The 14,514-nt window shown below is 38.4% G+C and overlaps 2 protein-coding genes across 11 annotated transcripts in view; one reads left to right on the forward strand and one right to left on the reverse strand.

The window, feature by feature from the left end:
* LOC146470418 (substance-P receptor-like) overlaps nt 1–14,514 on the reverse strand; it is a 16,038-nt gene continuing 1,524 nt past the window's right edge. The window contains exons 1-4 of one of the 10 annotated variants that reach the window (XM_085122488.1): nt 11,346–13,241; nt 10,668–11,296; nt 9,603–9,769; nt 1–3,009 (exon numbers count right to left, since the gene is read on the reverse strand). In XM_085122488.1, the coding sequence (XP_084978614.1) occupies nt 1,886–2,992 (1,107 nt within the window). In that variant the 5' untranslated portion in view covers nt 2,993–3,009; nt 9,603–9,769; nt 10,668–11,296; nt 11,346–13,241 and the 3' untranslated portion in view covers nt 1–1,885. Of the gene's footprint in view, nt 3,010–4,048; nt 4,614–5,057; nt 5,168–6,704; nt 7,260–8,828; nt 8,909–9,602; nt 9,770–10,667; nt 13,242–14,514 lie in introns of those variants that run through there. The other 9 variants (XM_085122491.1, XM_085122487.1, XM_085122486.1 and 6 more) reach the window with 9 other exon arrangements.
* Nucleotides 5,137–14,514, forward strand: part of LOC146470419 (uncharacterized) — a 25,869-nt gene continuing 16,491 nt past the window's right edge. The window contains exon 1 of the mRNA XM_085122497.1: nt 5,137–6,077. The gene's annotated coding sequence lies outside the window, so the exon portion shown is untranslated. The remainder of the gene's footprint in view (nt 6,078–14,514) is intronic.

Below are 14,514 nucleotides of genomic sequence, written 5' to 3' on the forward strand. Positions count from 1 at the left end.
CAGCAATTTTAAACCGTTCCTTTATTTTATCTACAAGTCTTTCAACCCTTACCAACCCTTACATTGACACTCATCGAAATGATTTCGAACCATTCGTATGCTTTTTTATGTCACACATGCACTTGGTGAAAACCAAGGATTTTGTAAAACTCTTATACAAATATCAGAGAAACAATTCACCCAAGTGTCTTCAACAAAGTTAGTGCCATCCAGATTCTGAGGATTTGCAGCGTTGGTTTATTATATGGTATATTATACATATTGTTGGCCTTAAACTGGCCCACATGTGTAGATACCAAATACAACTGAGCAATTTTCTTCGAGAAGTTTTTGCTCATCTCGTATCTCCTGTCGTTGAATTAAATTCTTACATTCAGGTATGTTCCAAGTTAGATAGTGCTTATTGCAAATACATGTACCTTTGAGTACAACAAAGCGAAACTACTCTGAGGTGTATAGCATTAGTGCGATACCTCATACAGCTTTCTTAATGATATAAATTAGGTTATAATGGTTATTTAACCCTACGTTAAAGATACAAAGTGTTGCCAGAAGGATTACAAATTTCAGCAGGGTAATTCAATAGAGCCATTTCAAGGCCACAAAATGGATTTACAATAGGTTGATCAAGAGTACATACATCAACCCCATTCACTTGAAAACCCTAGCTAGGTGGAAAACGTTAGAGAATATATAATTTATATTAGACCATTATAAGCAAAACGAGATGATGTCAATCTACAAACCTCGATCCTGTATGGGGGTACGCCCATTTCATGTCACGTGATTAATCACTAATGTGTGAGCTTTTGCTTGCATTTTTTAGCATACTTTTTCAAATATGTTAAAATGTAAAACATTCAGCTTAAAGATGCTGTCTGACTGGACTTCATGCACTCCATTGCTTTTTTGAAGTCTAAACTGTGCAAATTGAGCACCTTTTCGATACTCACTTTCAATCACCAACAAAGTAGCTCCAAACAGATAGCACCATTCGAGGTATATAGCTTATAGCTTTAAGCTAATAATTCTAATAAAGATGCACTAAATGCTTTCTATTTGAACTGTATTTACTTGTTGCAGAAGTGCAAAGTACGGCAGACAACAAGAGCTGATTATCTATAGCTAATACCGCCCCTTTATTTACCAACTTAAAGTCCTTGACATCTATAGCATTAAAAATTTTTCTATCACTGCTTTTATGTATTCGTATCATCATAATGTTTTGCCTATTAGTTTTCGTAATCTTTCCACAACTAGTCAACAGGTTCATCAATACGAAACTCGAATTGCTTCTCACTATAGATCACGTTTGGTAGAACGAATATAAAGCAATCCAACATCCTTTATCTAGGCCTGAAATCTGGAATTCATTGCCCGTTTCATTGATTAGTTTACCGTTCATTTCTGTTTAACAATGTCATTGAAAGCGGATTGGTGATTAAGGTCGTTGTGTGTTGCTTCTGTTTCTCTTTGCTCACACTGCATTAAGCCACGTTTTGATTTACTAGTCTTCATACTAAGCTTACAGCTTCATAAGGCTTCCTTCTCACATTTACTGACATGAACTTAACAAAGATTTCTCTTCAACCTGTTTCAAATGCTCTGATTGTGTGGATGACTAAATAAAATAATAATAATAATAATTATAACATTTAGAATCATAATCTAAAGAAAGTAACAACCTGTTAGTTTAGACGATAAAAACACAGCTTCCAACCAATCAGATTGAGCGCTCACTGAACGTTTTTTATGACGAATTTAAGAAAAAGCTTTCCACCAATCAAAGTTCGACTTAAATTAAAAGGATAGATGTTGCCTTGAAAACACGGAAAATCGGAGGCAAAGATGCAATGATATGGAAAACAACAACGACAGCTAAAGTTTACAACGTATTCGTGGCAAAAGTGTCTCCATTTCTTGTTGTAGAATTTCCAGATCTGCGAGGAGAATTATCAACATTGGTAAGCACACTTGGCAAGGACACGGTGCGCAGCCTCAGTTGGTTGGCTTTGCAGATAATACGAAATATGCCTTTCGCTTCAACTCTCAATTTTTCACTGAAGGCAATGAATAACCAGGGATGAATCGCGGCATTTGCATGCGCAAGCCAATAGAACAGCCATGTGAGAATTGTGGGAATGGCGTCGTAAGCATCGCTGTGAAATTCCGACATTATGTGACTGATGTGAACAGGAAGCCAGCAAACGGCAAACACAGCAACAACTGTAATCATCATTTTGATGACCGTTCGACGTTTTTTCGTTTTCTTGACGTAAGCCCGCTCGTTAACATCTCCTGGAGGTTTGTGGATCCACAAGAAGTGGGCGATCAGGGAATACAGGACTGCCATAATGACAAGTGGGACTGCGTAGGTGATGATAACTCTGACAATCATTTCCGCTTTGTAGAGGGCTGTAGATGTATCCCAATCCTCGTGCCATTCGTGGTCACAGATAGCTTGCCCTTCATCTGTTTCCTCTGTCTTGAATTTGTACAGTTGACCACAGCATATCACCACAGCGCAGAGCCAAACGGCAATAATACAACGCACCTTTGACTTAGCTGAGAGCGGCTTCCTCTGGATACAGACAATGGCGAGGTATCGGTCAACGGCAATGACTGTGAGCGTCCAGATGGCAACACAAATGGAGACGACCAACAAAAATGGAAGGAGTTTGCATAGAATTGTTCCTCCTACGCCTGAGAACCAGCAATCTCCACACAGGAAGTATGGCAGTGAAAAGGCGGAAGCTGTCAACACATCTAGGAGATCAGCAGCAGCCGTGTTGACCAAAAGCCAGTTGAACGGATTTTTGCGAATCTCAGCTCGTGTGCGGACAATATGAATGACAAGCGAATTGCCCACCAAAGAGAATAGGACTATGATGACGTAGGCAGTGATCATAACAGTGTTATTGACGGCACTGACCACCTCGTTGTTCTCCTCTTCGTTGTCGGTGAAGTCTGGTTCATCAGTAATTTCGTCCATCGCTGCTAGCGCTGTCCCTACGAAAATATAAATGTATTTAAAAAACATTGTCTTGCGGCTCATGCTTGTCTGGAACACATTTACTCTTCATCCTTTGGATAACTTGGGTGCTACAGGAAGTTGTGATTACAGGAATATATTTCCTAAAACTGGAAGACTTAGAACACTACGAGCTACTCATAAGCCTAAGAAGATTTAAAGGGAAAAATTGAAATCACGCTACAGGACGAAATAGAAGCACTAGAAGAGGCAATTTACAACAATATAATATAATTTGAACCTGACTGAAATTTAACTCAGATAGAATATACGAGTTGTAGGTGCTTCTCCGACTTAAGACCTCATAGACGTACAGGACAAGGATAAATTGGGAACGATCATCGAGACTTCTGAGAATTGATACCTTGCTGCTTTGATTTGAATTTGAGATGACAGCCAAAGGGAAAAAAAAGCGAAGGGTAAATTGAGAGCCGTTTTAGAATACATTTCGACTTCTCTCAAGAGGTGCGTTAGTAGCAGTATAACAGTAGTCAAATAAATATCGTAGAAGTGTAGTAGGTAATATCAATATCTGTGGTAAATTCTCAGACACAGCGCCTAGCGCTGAGCTTTCCCGGGACGCAGGCTTATTTTCTTCGTAATTGAGCTACAAGCCCGATCAACAACACCGAGAAGACGTTTTGATACTTCCACCTAGGTATATCATGACACTTGACTGATATGCATCAACAAAATCCCTGATATTAACGAGACATCTGCCTGTGATATACAGGTGCTAACAAAATCAGGTGAGCAATTCGGTAATACCAGTATTATTCCAACTCAGTGAAGAACACTGAACTTCAAAGTAGGTGAAATTATCCTCCATTTGTTAAACAAAACGCGAACTACATGGCACTACTTCAGATCAGATGGATCTGGGATATTAGTCGATTTAAACTGCAGCGCGAGCATGAGCAAAAATCGCAGTGATTCACGATAAAATTACATCTAAATTCGATCGCAATTCATCCGTCAGTCTATTTATTGTGACTGCATGAATCGTAAAGTTCTTACCTTCCTAAAGTCGGAATGATTTCTCTTTCTTATGACTTTAATGGCATCGAAGTAGTTCGCACAATTTCACTAGATTTCTTTTGTTAGCCTTAATATTTCAGTTTTCATACATTACTTCTCAGGTTTCCTTTTGACGCTGTTAATTTCAAGCGCACATCGCCGGGTTATAAAACCACATTCAAGCTGATTGACGATTGCTTTAATTTCTTGCTAACCAGTCATTTCCAAATAGTTGTTCGCTTACCTAGAATTTTACAATCACCGTTCACTGTGTGTCTTGTCTAAATGTTGGAATAACACGGTGCTAAGGAAAGAGGGTAGAAATCATTACATGATCTTTAATTGAAATAGACAGTGTGGCTCCATTGTCGTCTGTAAAATATGACAAAAAGATAAAAGAATTTTATACGTTTGACAGGTTGCATCAAGCTTGGAGAAACAGATGTAAACATGGGAGACATGCCAGCATCTCAGCTCCAAATTGGAATCATAACAAAATGCTCTCGAGCTGAAATCACGGAATATTTCAAAGTTTCAACTTAAATTTCCCGAAGGAAAGGAAAGTTGCTTCAGTTGTCGTGAAATACCTTATTTAAATTTTTCAATTTGTTTTAAAGCTTACTAATGGGAAAATTTCCAGGTACAAAGGAGAGCTTTACATATGTTTACAGCGACTGTGCTAGCATACTTTTAGGGGTAAAACTTGGACAGGTACTAAAAGCTAACATTGAATACATAGTTCTTAACCTGCAAAAAGGTTTAACAGTTTGAGATTGTTGAGCCAGCTAACTTGTAAATGAAAAGGAGCAGATACATCACTTATTTGGAGATGCGTCATGATCGAATGTGTTAGAACCAAGCGTGTTAGAGTTTCGATGTAGCCGGTTCTGTAGCAAGTTTTGTAGCAAGTTCAGATGCTTTTTTTGTTGCTATCATGTTTTAGTAAATTCAAAAAGGCAAACACCAATCAATTTTTTGTTACAGCGGGCGTTGCCTGTGTGCGACATACCTGATATATGTTTACACAGAATCCTTGTCTTTGATCCTGAAGACCTGTTGCAGTGTGACGTAGTGAAGCTGAAATTTATTGCCAAGGTCTTTTCAGTTCAGATGTAGCATCTGAAAAAATATTCGTCTGTTCCCGTCTTTGTTTTGTTCTCAACTGCACAACCAATATTTCAGCATCTGGCAGCCCCGCTTCGCTTTAACAGTAATATATTTTTTTCGCCTTTTATCTTGGAATTTTAAATTTCATATGCTTTTATTTTCCACTGATTTTGACTGACATTTCTCATTAATAAACCTATTTGGGAAAGAAGCCGGCAATTGTAAATGTATGCACTTTGGTCGAGGAAACGTCAATCACTAACAACTTACTGTTGTTCCACGGATGATCATAACAAGTACACGGCCGTGTCGTCGAACTGAAAGTTTCGAGAACTTCCCGGGTCCATAAGTATTTTCTCAAATGCGATTCGGTCATTTCAGGGAAAACTATTCCAAGGTGTCACATATAATTATAAATGTGCTAAAATTTAGCTTTCGAAATCTATAAATGGCGCTTTACACATGAAATGTTTTTCTAAGGCACCAAGGTTATTGGAACGTTCGAGAAACGTACGTCACAAGTCCGTTCCTCTTTAGTTCCGGTGAACTACAGCAGCGGAAAACTTAATGTTCACAGTGTTCCTCAACTGGGATCAAAGTTTTATTGATTTCATATTTTGAAAGCTACTCTTTAAAATTTTTGTGAAGCGCATTGGGAAAGTTTGCACTTATAACAAACTCCAATCGATGATACGGGGGATAGTACGTAATTAGGCTTTCAAGCAACGGACCAGCCTCGATTCTGGAACGCTCCAATAACCGGCTCACCGGGATCAGCATTGCGGGTTTTTAGTTCCGCTTTAAACAGATCGAATTGGTTGTGATTTGTAGCGAAAACTTCCCGATGTATTCCACGACTTTTGAACATTTTGAAATCAATGAACGTTAGTTAAATCATTCAGACGGATACTTGTCGCTCACGGTAAGTTATTTTTTTGAGACTTGCGAAAAAGGGAAGCCTGGGATTAAACAATTAATTTCATAATAGCGAAGTAAGAATCAATTCAGCAAAAGCTCAATATAGCCACAATCTAGCATTGCCTAAGGCAAATAAACCGGGAAAAATGTATACAAAAATTGAAATAAGACCTTCCAATAATTTTCACAAAACAAAAAACAAATATTAGGATCTCTGACACCTTACTGCTTTAGATTAATCAGTAAAATAACTTTGCTTCATAATTTTATTGAATTATCTACTGACTGACTGATCTAATTATGCCTGCGGGCAATGTTCTTTGAGATATCTTGCTTTATTGCACTGAATTCTGCTCGGATAGCTGATTTCTTCCGTTGAACATAAAATTCACTTACTGTGCTTAGTATGATTAGATGTGTGAGTCACCTTGAGTAAGGCGATTCCTTATATTCTTTGAATTGAGTGTCAAGTATCAACGCTCAGTTGAAGCAAATGCTGACTGTTTCATCTGTGAGGAGAATCTTCTGTGTGAATTGGTGAAATTCTCTCTATTTATTGTTTTTTTTTTTCAAACATTTTCCATTTTGTGATTATTTTGTGAGTAATTTGTTCTTTTTCAAATTAAGTTACCTCTTTCTTCGTAATTCTGCTCAAATTCCGCTCCAAAAATGGCTTATTTTCCCGGCATAATGCTCGAAACAGCGAACGTCAATAAGGCTTGTTATGCTCCATTATCCGTGCTATTGTTATTTCTACTAGCTGAGCTACCAGGTATTACAGCAAACATTTTAATGTGTTTACCAAAATATCATATTCATAGACATTAATTTGACGTTCTTGACAAGAACAAAAGGCAAGAATTAAAGAAAGATCTGCCTTGATTGTTATGAAAGACACCCGGCCTACATACGTTAATGCATGTTGTGGTCTATATTTATCTTAAATTGAGTGATATCAATTAACGTCCTAGGCAACTGCATGTGTTTAGTATTTAACACTTCGTGTCTTCAAATAATCATTGCTACCTCCATTAAGTCACCTTATTTTACAAAAGCGGCGACTGAAGATAATTCAAAACTTTAGCTTACCGAATGAAAGTTCGCTTTGTCTAACCTTTAATATATGATCTTGTATTCACATATCATAGAGAATCGATTAATACGAAAAAGACTAAATTACGGTTATTGGTTTTCTAGCGTTTTGATTGGCTAAAAGAAGACGGAAAATGGGCTAATAATCCTGTTTAATATTTATAAGTCGAAGCACGTGTCAGTCAAAAAATGAGAAATGTTTTGCTTTGGAAAGAGGCAGCTGGGTGAATTAATGGGCGCCAAAACTCGCATTGAAATGAAATCAAGCTACAGCGAAATTCTGACAGTGTCACCGAAATGCAAATGAAATTAGAATAGATGTTTTTATATATCCTGTGTGGTTGAATTGCTTTAGCCTTTGAAGTGATGGCGTTGTGCTTACCAAGCTAAAATAATGCAAACGGAAAGTTTGACACGAAAATCTTATAATTGGACGACTTTTTCGAAAAATCGTTCTCCTCCGATTTGAACAAAGCAGTTTTGCCACCGCTTAACTTTGCCAATAAATCAGTTCCACGACACATCCATGCAAGGATTTGGCAACCTTTTCGTTTTGATATGTGATACTTGTTTAATTTTTCTGTTTGCTCTGTCTCGACTCTGTCACTGCTCCTTTTTGAATAATAGCGCATCTGTTTCGGCAAAATTTTGGCTTAAATATTAGTTGGGAAAGCCGTTGCAACAGATGTTTTTTAACTTGGCCGCTAAAACCCTTTGAAACTTGATGAAATGAACGAATAAACAACCTTTATTTTGTCAAGAGAATTACATCAGTAAAAAGCTACTGCCTTACAGAAAGTCCTTGTTAGAAACTGAGAAAAACTAGTTATCACTCATGTATCAAGAACAATGTTTTACCCTAGCTAATCGACGGGATTGCTGATCGATTTTCGGAGGCAGAGAGAAGAAGCAGCGCTGCTGTTCTAAGGTATGGAGTGACATATTTTTGCCTTAGTAACAGGAAAAGCTGCAAATTCTGTACAAAGCTCATTTGGGAAGAAAAAGTCGTCTTTCACTCTACCTTAAGGCTTACTCTTACAAAGTGAACATAAGCACAAGGGTATTGACAGGTGCGATAAACATAAGCATTTTAAGTGACATACGCAGGCGCAGTCTAAGGAAATTTTCGCGCCAAAAGTTGGAACCAATGGCGTACAAGAAGGAGGAATATTATGAAATTCGAGATCATGGGTCCGAGATGCTAAACTGAGCAAAGTACATCAAATATTGTAAGAAGTTCCTTTGATGCAAAAAGACTAACAAAACTTGCAATACAAAAAACACACATCAATGGAGGAAAATCCGTCGCAGTTATTTATGCGAAAAGAAATTCTTTTCAGACGTTCTTTTCTTAACTGCTTATGTTGCGTAAATAAGTGCGAGGGTCTTTCTTCTATTTGATGTTCCCCCACAGTTCAGATATATGTTTTCGTTTATTCATATTTATTCATCTTTCACGGGTATGTTACAAACCGGGCTCGAATCACTAGTCAAGCCTGAATTTTTTTCAGGCTTTCTTTTCGCAGCTGCTTTTACTGAAAAGTTGCGTAAATAACTGCGAGTGTCTTTCCTCAATTTAATCTTCCACCGGCAGTCCAAATATATGTTTTCATACTAATTCATATTTATTTATTCTCACTCCTCGGGTATATTACGAACTCACAATATGACCAGCTCCCAGTTGGCTTGAGAACTCAGTTGGTAGAGCACTGCACCGGCATTGCAGAGGTCATTGGTTAGTTCCGGTTGAAGCCAAAATTTATTTGAGGCTCTTTTTTCGCAACTGCTTTTAAAAGTTGTGTAAATAACTGCGAGGGTCTTTGTTCTATTTAATCTTCCACCCGCGGTTCAAATAAGTTTCATATATTCATATTCATTAACACTATTAAAAACCACCTCAATCGCCTAGAGATACTGAAATCGAGTCGAGTTACTGTGCAACTTATTGAAAACTAAAAAGTTAAAGTTGTTCAATTATTTTCATTAAGGGGAGTGGATAAAGTACAGGCCTACAATTTAAGAAAACAAGTTAGGATGGATACTCCAATTCAACATCTCAAGAAAAAAAAACCCGGCAAAAACTGAGAAAAGGAACACTGAAAGTTAAAAATTGAAATATGGAACAAATAAAATTTACAAAAGCAGTGCCTCAAAGCTGACATATATGAGACGAAATTGAATTCATCTCAAACTAACATTATCCAATGTCATAAACGACTATCCTCCTCAATTCTTTTTTGATCGGTTTTCAGTCCAACAGTATATTCGAGAATCTCTTGAAGCCAGCCGATCAGTTTCCAAAGGAAATCGCTTGTAAAAGATTTTAAATGAACGTACCAGATCGAACTGAGAGGATGCGAGGCACTTAAAACTTACCTGGAAAACGTTGATTTTGAAAGAACTTAGAACAACTGAAAACAAATGTGAAATAGCTTACCTCCTTTCTTTCGTAGATTTGATGCAACGTTTTTCAAATTGATGCAAGGAATAACAAAGCTGACGTATCGTTGACTCAGACCAGATGCAAACGAAGAGAGCCCGATGAATCTCACTCTTTATAATGTGTGGCTGTCAGGGGACAAGCTGTATTTACAAACAAATGGCCTATATGAAAGAAATGCGATGTTATTGTATGAATGATAGATGATTTTTCAGTGAGTGATATGTGTCAAAGAAATGTGATGTTAATGACTTTTTTTTCACGTATCCCACACATCGAGTAAGCAGGATGTTTATAACTTGAACCTATTTTAATGGTATAGCATCCGAACTAGAAATCGGAAGTTCATAGGTTCGACTCCTGTTGGGAGAAAACAGATTTTCTTTTTTCCGAGTTCGTCTATATCACTGACTGAAAAAATACATCTATCAACAATATTATAATTAAAAAAAAAAAAAGAAAAACTTAACAGAGAGATTTAGAATTACGGCAGAAATGACTACTTGACCATGTTAAACCCATATTTGCCGCTCGCTCTTTTCAGTTTCTCAGTAAAATTGAGCGGTTTTGTGTTAGCATCAATGGTCAGAATTCTGTTTGCACTATTCTCATCTGTGTATTAACTTTTTCAAGAAAACATAAACGCAAATCTCACGTTTGCCGTTTGCCAAAAATTGCGATAACGCTAAAATGAAGGGGAATGAGGAAAGCGTTCCCTCAATTTATCAAAATAAGAGCAAACCGATTTAATTCAAGGAGTTAAACATATGTGATCAAAGTGAATGAAGATAGAAACGACTTCCTGTTGAACAAATAACAGTAAAGCGTGGTAGGGTAAATATACGAGTGAACCATTTTATCTGTTACTTCTTCCTCTATTTGCTGCGTGCGATTTTGGAGAGTACAATGTTTGTAAGTGGACATGGACACGGAAACTATTATCAATTTATTCAGGGAGATGAACAACCCTCGTTCTTCAATAGGTAAATTGCGTCTATTTCACATTCAGTTACCTGGTTTTTATGTTGTATAATTATATTGACAAGTAAGTCAGAAACGCACCGTTCGTGACTTATACAGCGATGAGCAATCGAACACGCACTTGTCCTTACTCGTTGAACTGATTCCCCATTGGCTGTGGCGTTAAAAGTTCCTGTATAACTGATACCATTTCCTGTTAACAGTTCTTGAAAACAGAAAATATTGATCGGTTTTTAGTTCTGGAAGTTTACTTTTGGAGTATAGAGTGTCAATATGCTATCGAATAGATGTCTTTTTGCCTCACCGAACGTTTGTGATCTACATGTTAAAATACTGAGTATATATGCCTGATTGACAGAGATTGACAACTCTTCACTGAATTCAAAAGGCAATTCTCTGTTTTGTATTGGCCATAAAAACCTCAATGTTATCACAGAACAGAGGCCCTTTCCGTGACATCTAAAAATATTAAAATATTAAATATTAAATTTTGTTTATTAAAATCGTGCGACACTGTCCGCCCGCCAATGATTATTTTTACGGACAATGTTCGGACTGGGGAAAGAGGCGCGAGGCTCGCAGCACTTCCAGGCATTAATCGCTGGTCAAATGGATGCTTTCACCTTCAGTGCCACGCGTAGTGCGCCCTTAGATTAAACAGTTGAAATATATATTTTGTCAGAAAACAGTGTCAATGTCATACTTGTAGCCTACACGGAAGCTTTTACTTTTGATTGCAACTCTCGCCCTACTTGTAACCTACACGGAAGCTTTTACTTTTGATTGCAACTCTCGCCCTACCAGCCACCCCACAGAAACTATTTGCACCGAAAGAATTATACCAGTACCACCTCCCCTGGGGAGAATTTGTCTTCCCTTCAGTCCTGCCGACTGTTCAAATCTCCCGCTCGTATGGTAATCGGAAATTTTGAAAAATCCCGCGAGTATTTAGAAGCTGTTGCCGCCATCGTTTCAAAAGGCCATATAGGTTCAATTTTAGGTCGTATAACAAAGCCTACTATAATGAAAGTTGATCTGCTTTTCTTGATACGTCTAAAATAATGCTTGGATCCCTTATTTAGTTGAATAACAGCACGGAGTTCTTAGAACGGGCGTTGATTTAAAAGAAGTCGAGTGTTCCGCAGGGTAACCGAATACTCTATAGCTGTGTTATAATCACGTACTAAACATATAAATTTAAGCGTAAGCTTAAGTGCCATTTGAATCCTCTTCAGGACAATATCGATAGAAGAGACAACAGCCACTCCGCTGAAACCCATTGAAAACTGCCTTATATTGTCTTAACAATTGCCGCACGTTTCGTACTTTGCACACGAGCCCACTGGGAACCCCTTACAGTTACCTCCAGATTAATGTTCATCTTCATCCCCTGTAAATTTAACCAAGAACTGATATGCACAAGTTAAAACTCGAGATGCTTATGATGTAGAATCCAGAATCCTGATGGTGACAGAAGCTCCTGTGCTAAGTTACTATGATCAGTCAGGCGAGTTTGCTATCCAGTATTATGCAAGAAATACTGGTAAACCTGTACCTGGCTTTCCTTGATTGGGGAACTCACCTGATCAAGGAATTACTACCAGCCCTGTGCAACGGCTGATGGGCAGGAAAACAAAAAACGCCAAAGACAACCTAGCCTGAAGTCCACAGGAGAAAGTTAAGAGAACGTAAAGAAAATCCAAGCCAAGTACTACAACAGGACCGCGAAGGACCTTCCCAACCTGTCTGAAGGGGTCATTCAAACTAGGCGTCAAGACGTGGCCTAAAGTCCAGATAACAGCAAGACTAGATGAGCGATCGCACGCTGTCGAGAACCAAGAGTGGAGCAGTCTACCAGAGAAAGAGGCAGCACCGGAAGAAAACATCAGAGTCACCGATCCAGCCCACTCAGTAAGATCAAATAGAGACGCCTAGCATCTCCAAATTAGCTGTGTCCAGCTCTCCTAGCTTAACCGAAGAACCTGTTGACAAGCCGATAGCATAGACCACAGCGTGACAGAAGACCTCCGGCGTACATGAAAGACCATGTTTGCTCATGACTAACCGCACTAACCCATTAACCCTTTTGTTAAAGTTTCGAAACTGATCACATTTGCTATTTATTTGAAGTATTTTATTGTACTTTGGACTACTAGTTTTCAAAGGAAGTGATTAACACTTTTTTTTTGAAACAGAAGATGTTACAATATACATATGATTTTATAATCGTCCTTAGGATAACTCCATTCACCAGTGTAGCCATGGCCTCGCCACTTGGCCCATTATTTGCTAATGTGTCATATAGAGAACCAACTACAACAGCGCGACATGATCACAACCTACTATCGAAGATAGGTCGTCGACACACTGGTGACAATGCCCAACACAGAATCAGCGACAGATTTCGTCCAACTACCTAATAAAGTACAGCCAAGCTTGGCTTTTACTATGGAGCTTGAGCAGGCCTGGCAATAGCTTAACAAATGAAGTTTATACAAAAGAAACTGAAACGGAACTCCTGCTCCTTCTCAAGAGCGTCGTCGACAACTGGCTTAAAAGGAGCTTAGTCAAAACCATGGTTGAGCTCTCTCGACTAAATGTGACAAGCTGCGCACCATGTTTTCAATGACGTACTATCCCAAAGAAATTCTCGACTCTAGCATACAAAAAACGGGAATCCCGAATCATGGAGTTTGGATTCGAGTTCGAGTTCGAGTTGGACTTCGAGTTGGAATCGGAGTTGTACTACTATAAAAATACAAAAAGCAAAATATTTCGTTATTTTTTTTACTAATATAAAAATACAATAAGCAAAATACTTCGTTATTTTCGAGAGAGCGCGCTCTGGAAGGGCTCCCAAATGAAATCGGACCCCCCCCTCCCCCCTTCTTCCCCAAACGAAGGATGGCACAAGTATACGATTTCTTTTTTCGAAAAATGTACCGTGTAGCATGAAAATTTTGCGGGGTCTAATTTTTGCGGATTAACATCGATCCGCAAAAATTAGTTCCCGCAGAAAAAAACACCCGCAAAATAAAACGCCGCAAAAATTAACTCCCTTCAGTCAAATTAAAAACTCCACTTTTAATAGATCGAAGCCACTGGGGCGATATACATTGGACTTAAACAGACCAACCATGCTCTAGTGGCGCTTCTGCGGCGGCCTGCACAGAAGTTATTTCAACTCTTGAAACTTCAACTGAACAAGAGAGTTATTATCATCGACTGAGTCTGCCTCATTGCGTTACAGTAGGGCAAAGTTTTTGCATTTTAGCAGGCCGCTCCCAGTAAGGTTTCAAAGTACTTGCTACATCTTTCACACGACTGAAGCCCCTCTGTATGCCTAGAAAGGTTTCAGCTACGGGTAATTCAAACATTCATACTGCTTTCTTATAAAATAATATAGTGTTTGGTTGTGCATGGTAGGCCAGGTAGGCTTTTTGTTTTGTTTCGTTGTTGTTCAGTCCCTTCACGCAGCAAGGTATTACAGTGATATGTCTCTAATACGTAATTAAGTAGAGTGAACTTGGACTCAACAAACCGTACAATAAAAGTTAAAAGTGTTAAGGTTTCTTCTTAAATGTCCTGCTACTTGAACAGAGCATCGCAAAAATAAGTTCCCAGCAAAAATTTCAGTCATCTCGACCCGCAAAAATTTGTTCCCGCAAACCACAAAAACTCGCCAATCCGCAAAATAAAACTCCCGCAAAATTTTCGTGCTACACGGTAGGTACTAAGCATGGTCTATACGAAAAAGAAAATGGTGTACAACAAAAGAAAACAGTTTCGATCTGTTCAATTTAAAAATACCAACGAATTTTCAATACGGCAAATATCCCTACCTGAACTCCCTTGTCTGTTGTCCTTTCTCCCCTATGTGGTTTTTGGAACGATTGAGCGCAATTTCAGTAAGTTTTAGTTCCATTGA

Source organism: Pavona decussata, unplaced genomic scaffold, assembly GCF_977016875.1.
Source record: "Pavona decussata unplaced genomic scaffold, jaPavDecu1.1 SCAFFOLD_114, whole genome shotgun sequence".
In the NCBI taxonomy this organism is placed as follows: Eukaryota; Metazoa; Cnidaria; class Anthozoa; order Scleractinia; family Agariciidae; genus Pavona; species Pavona decussata.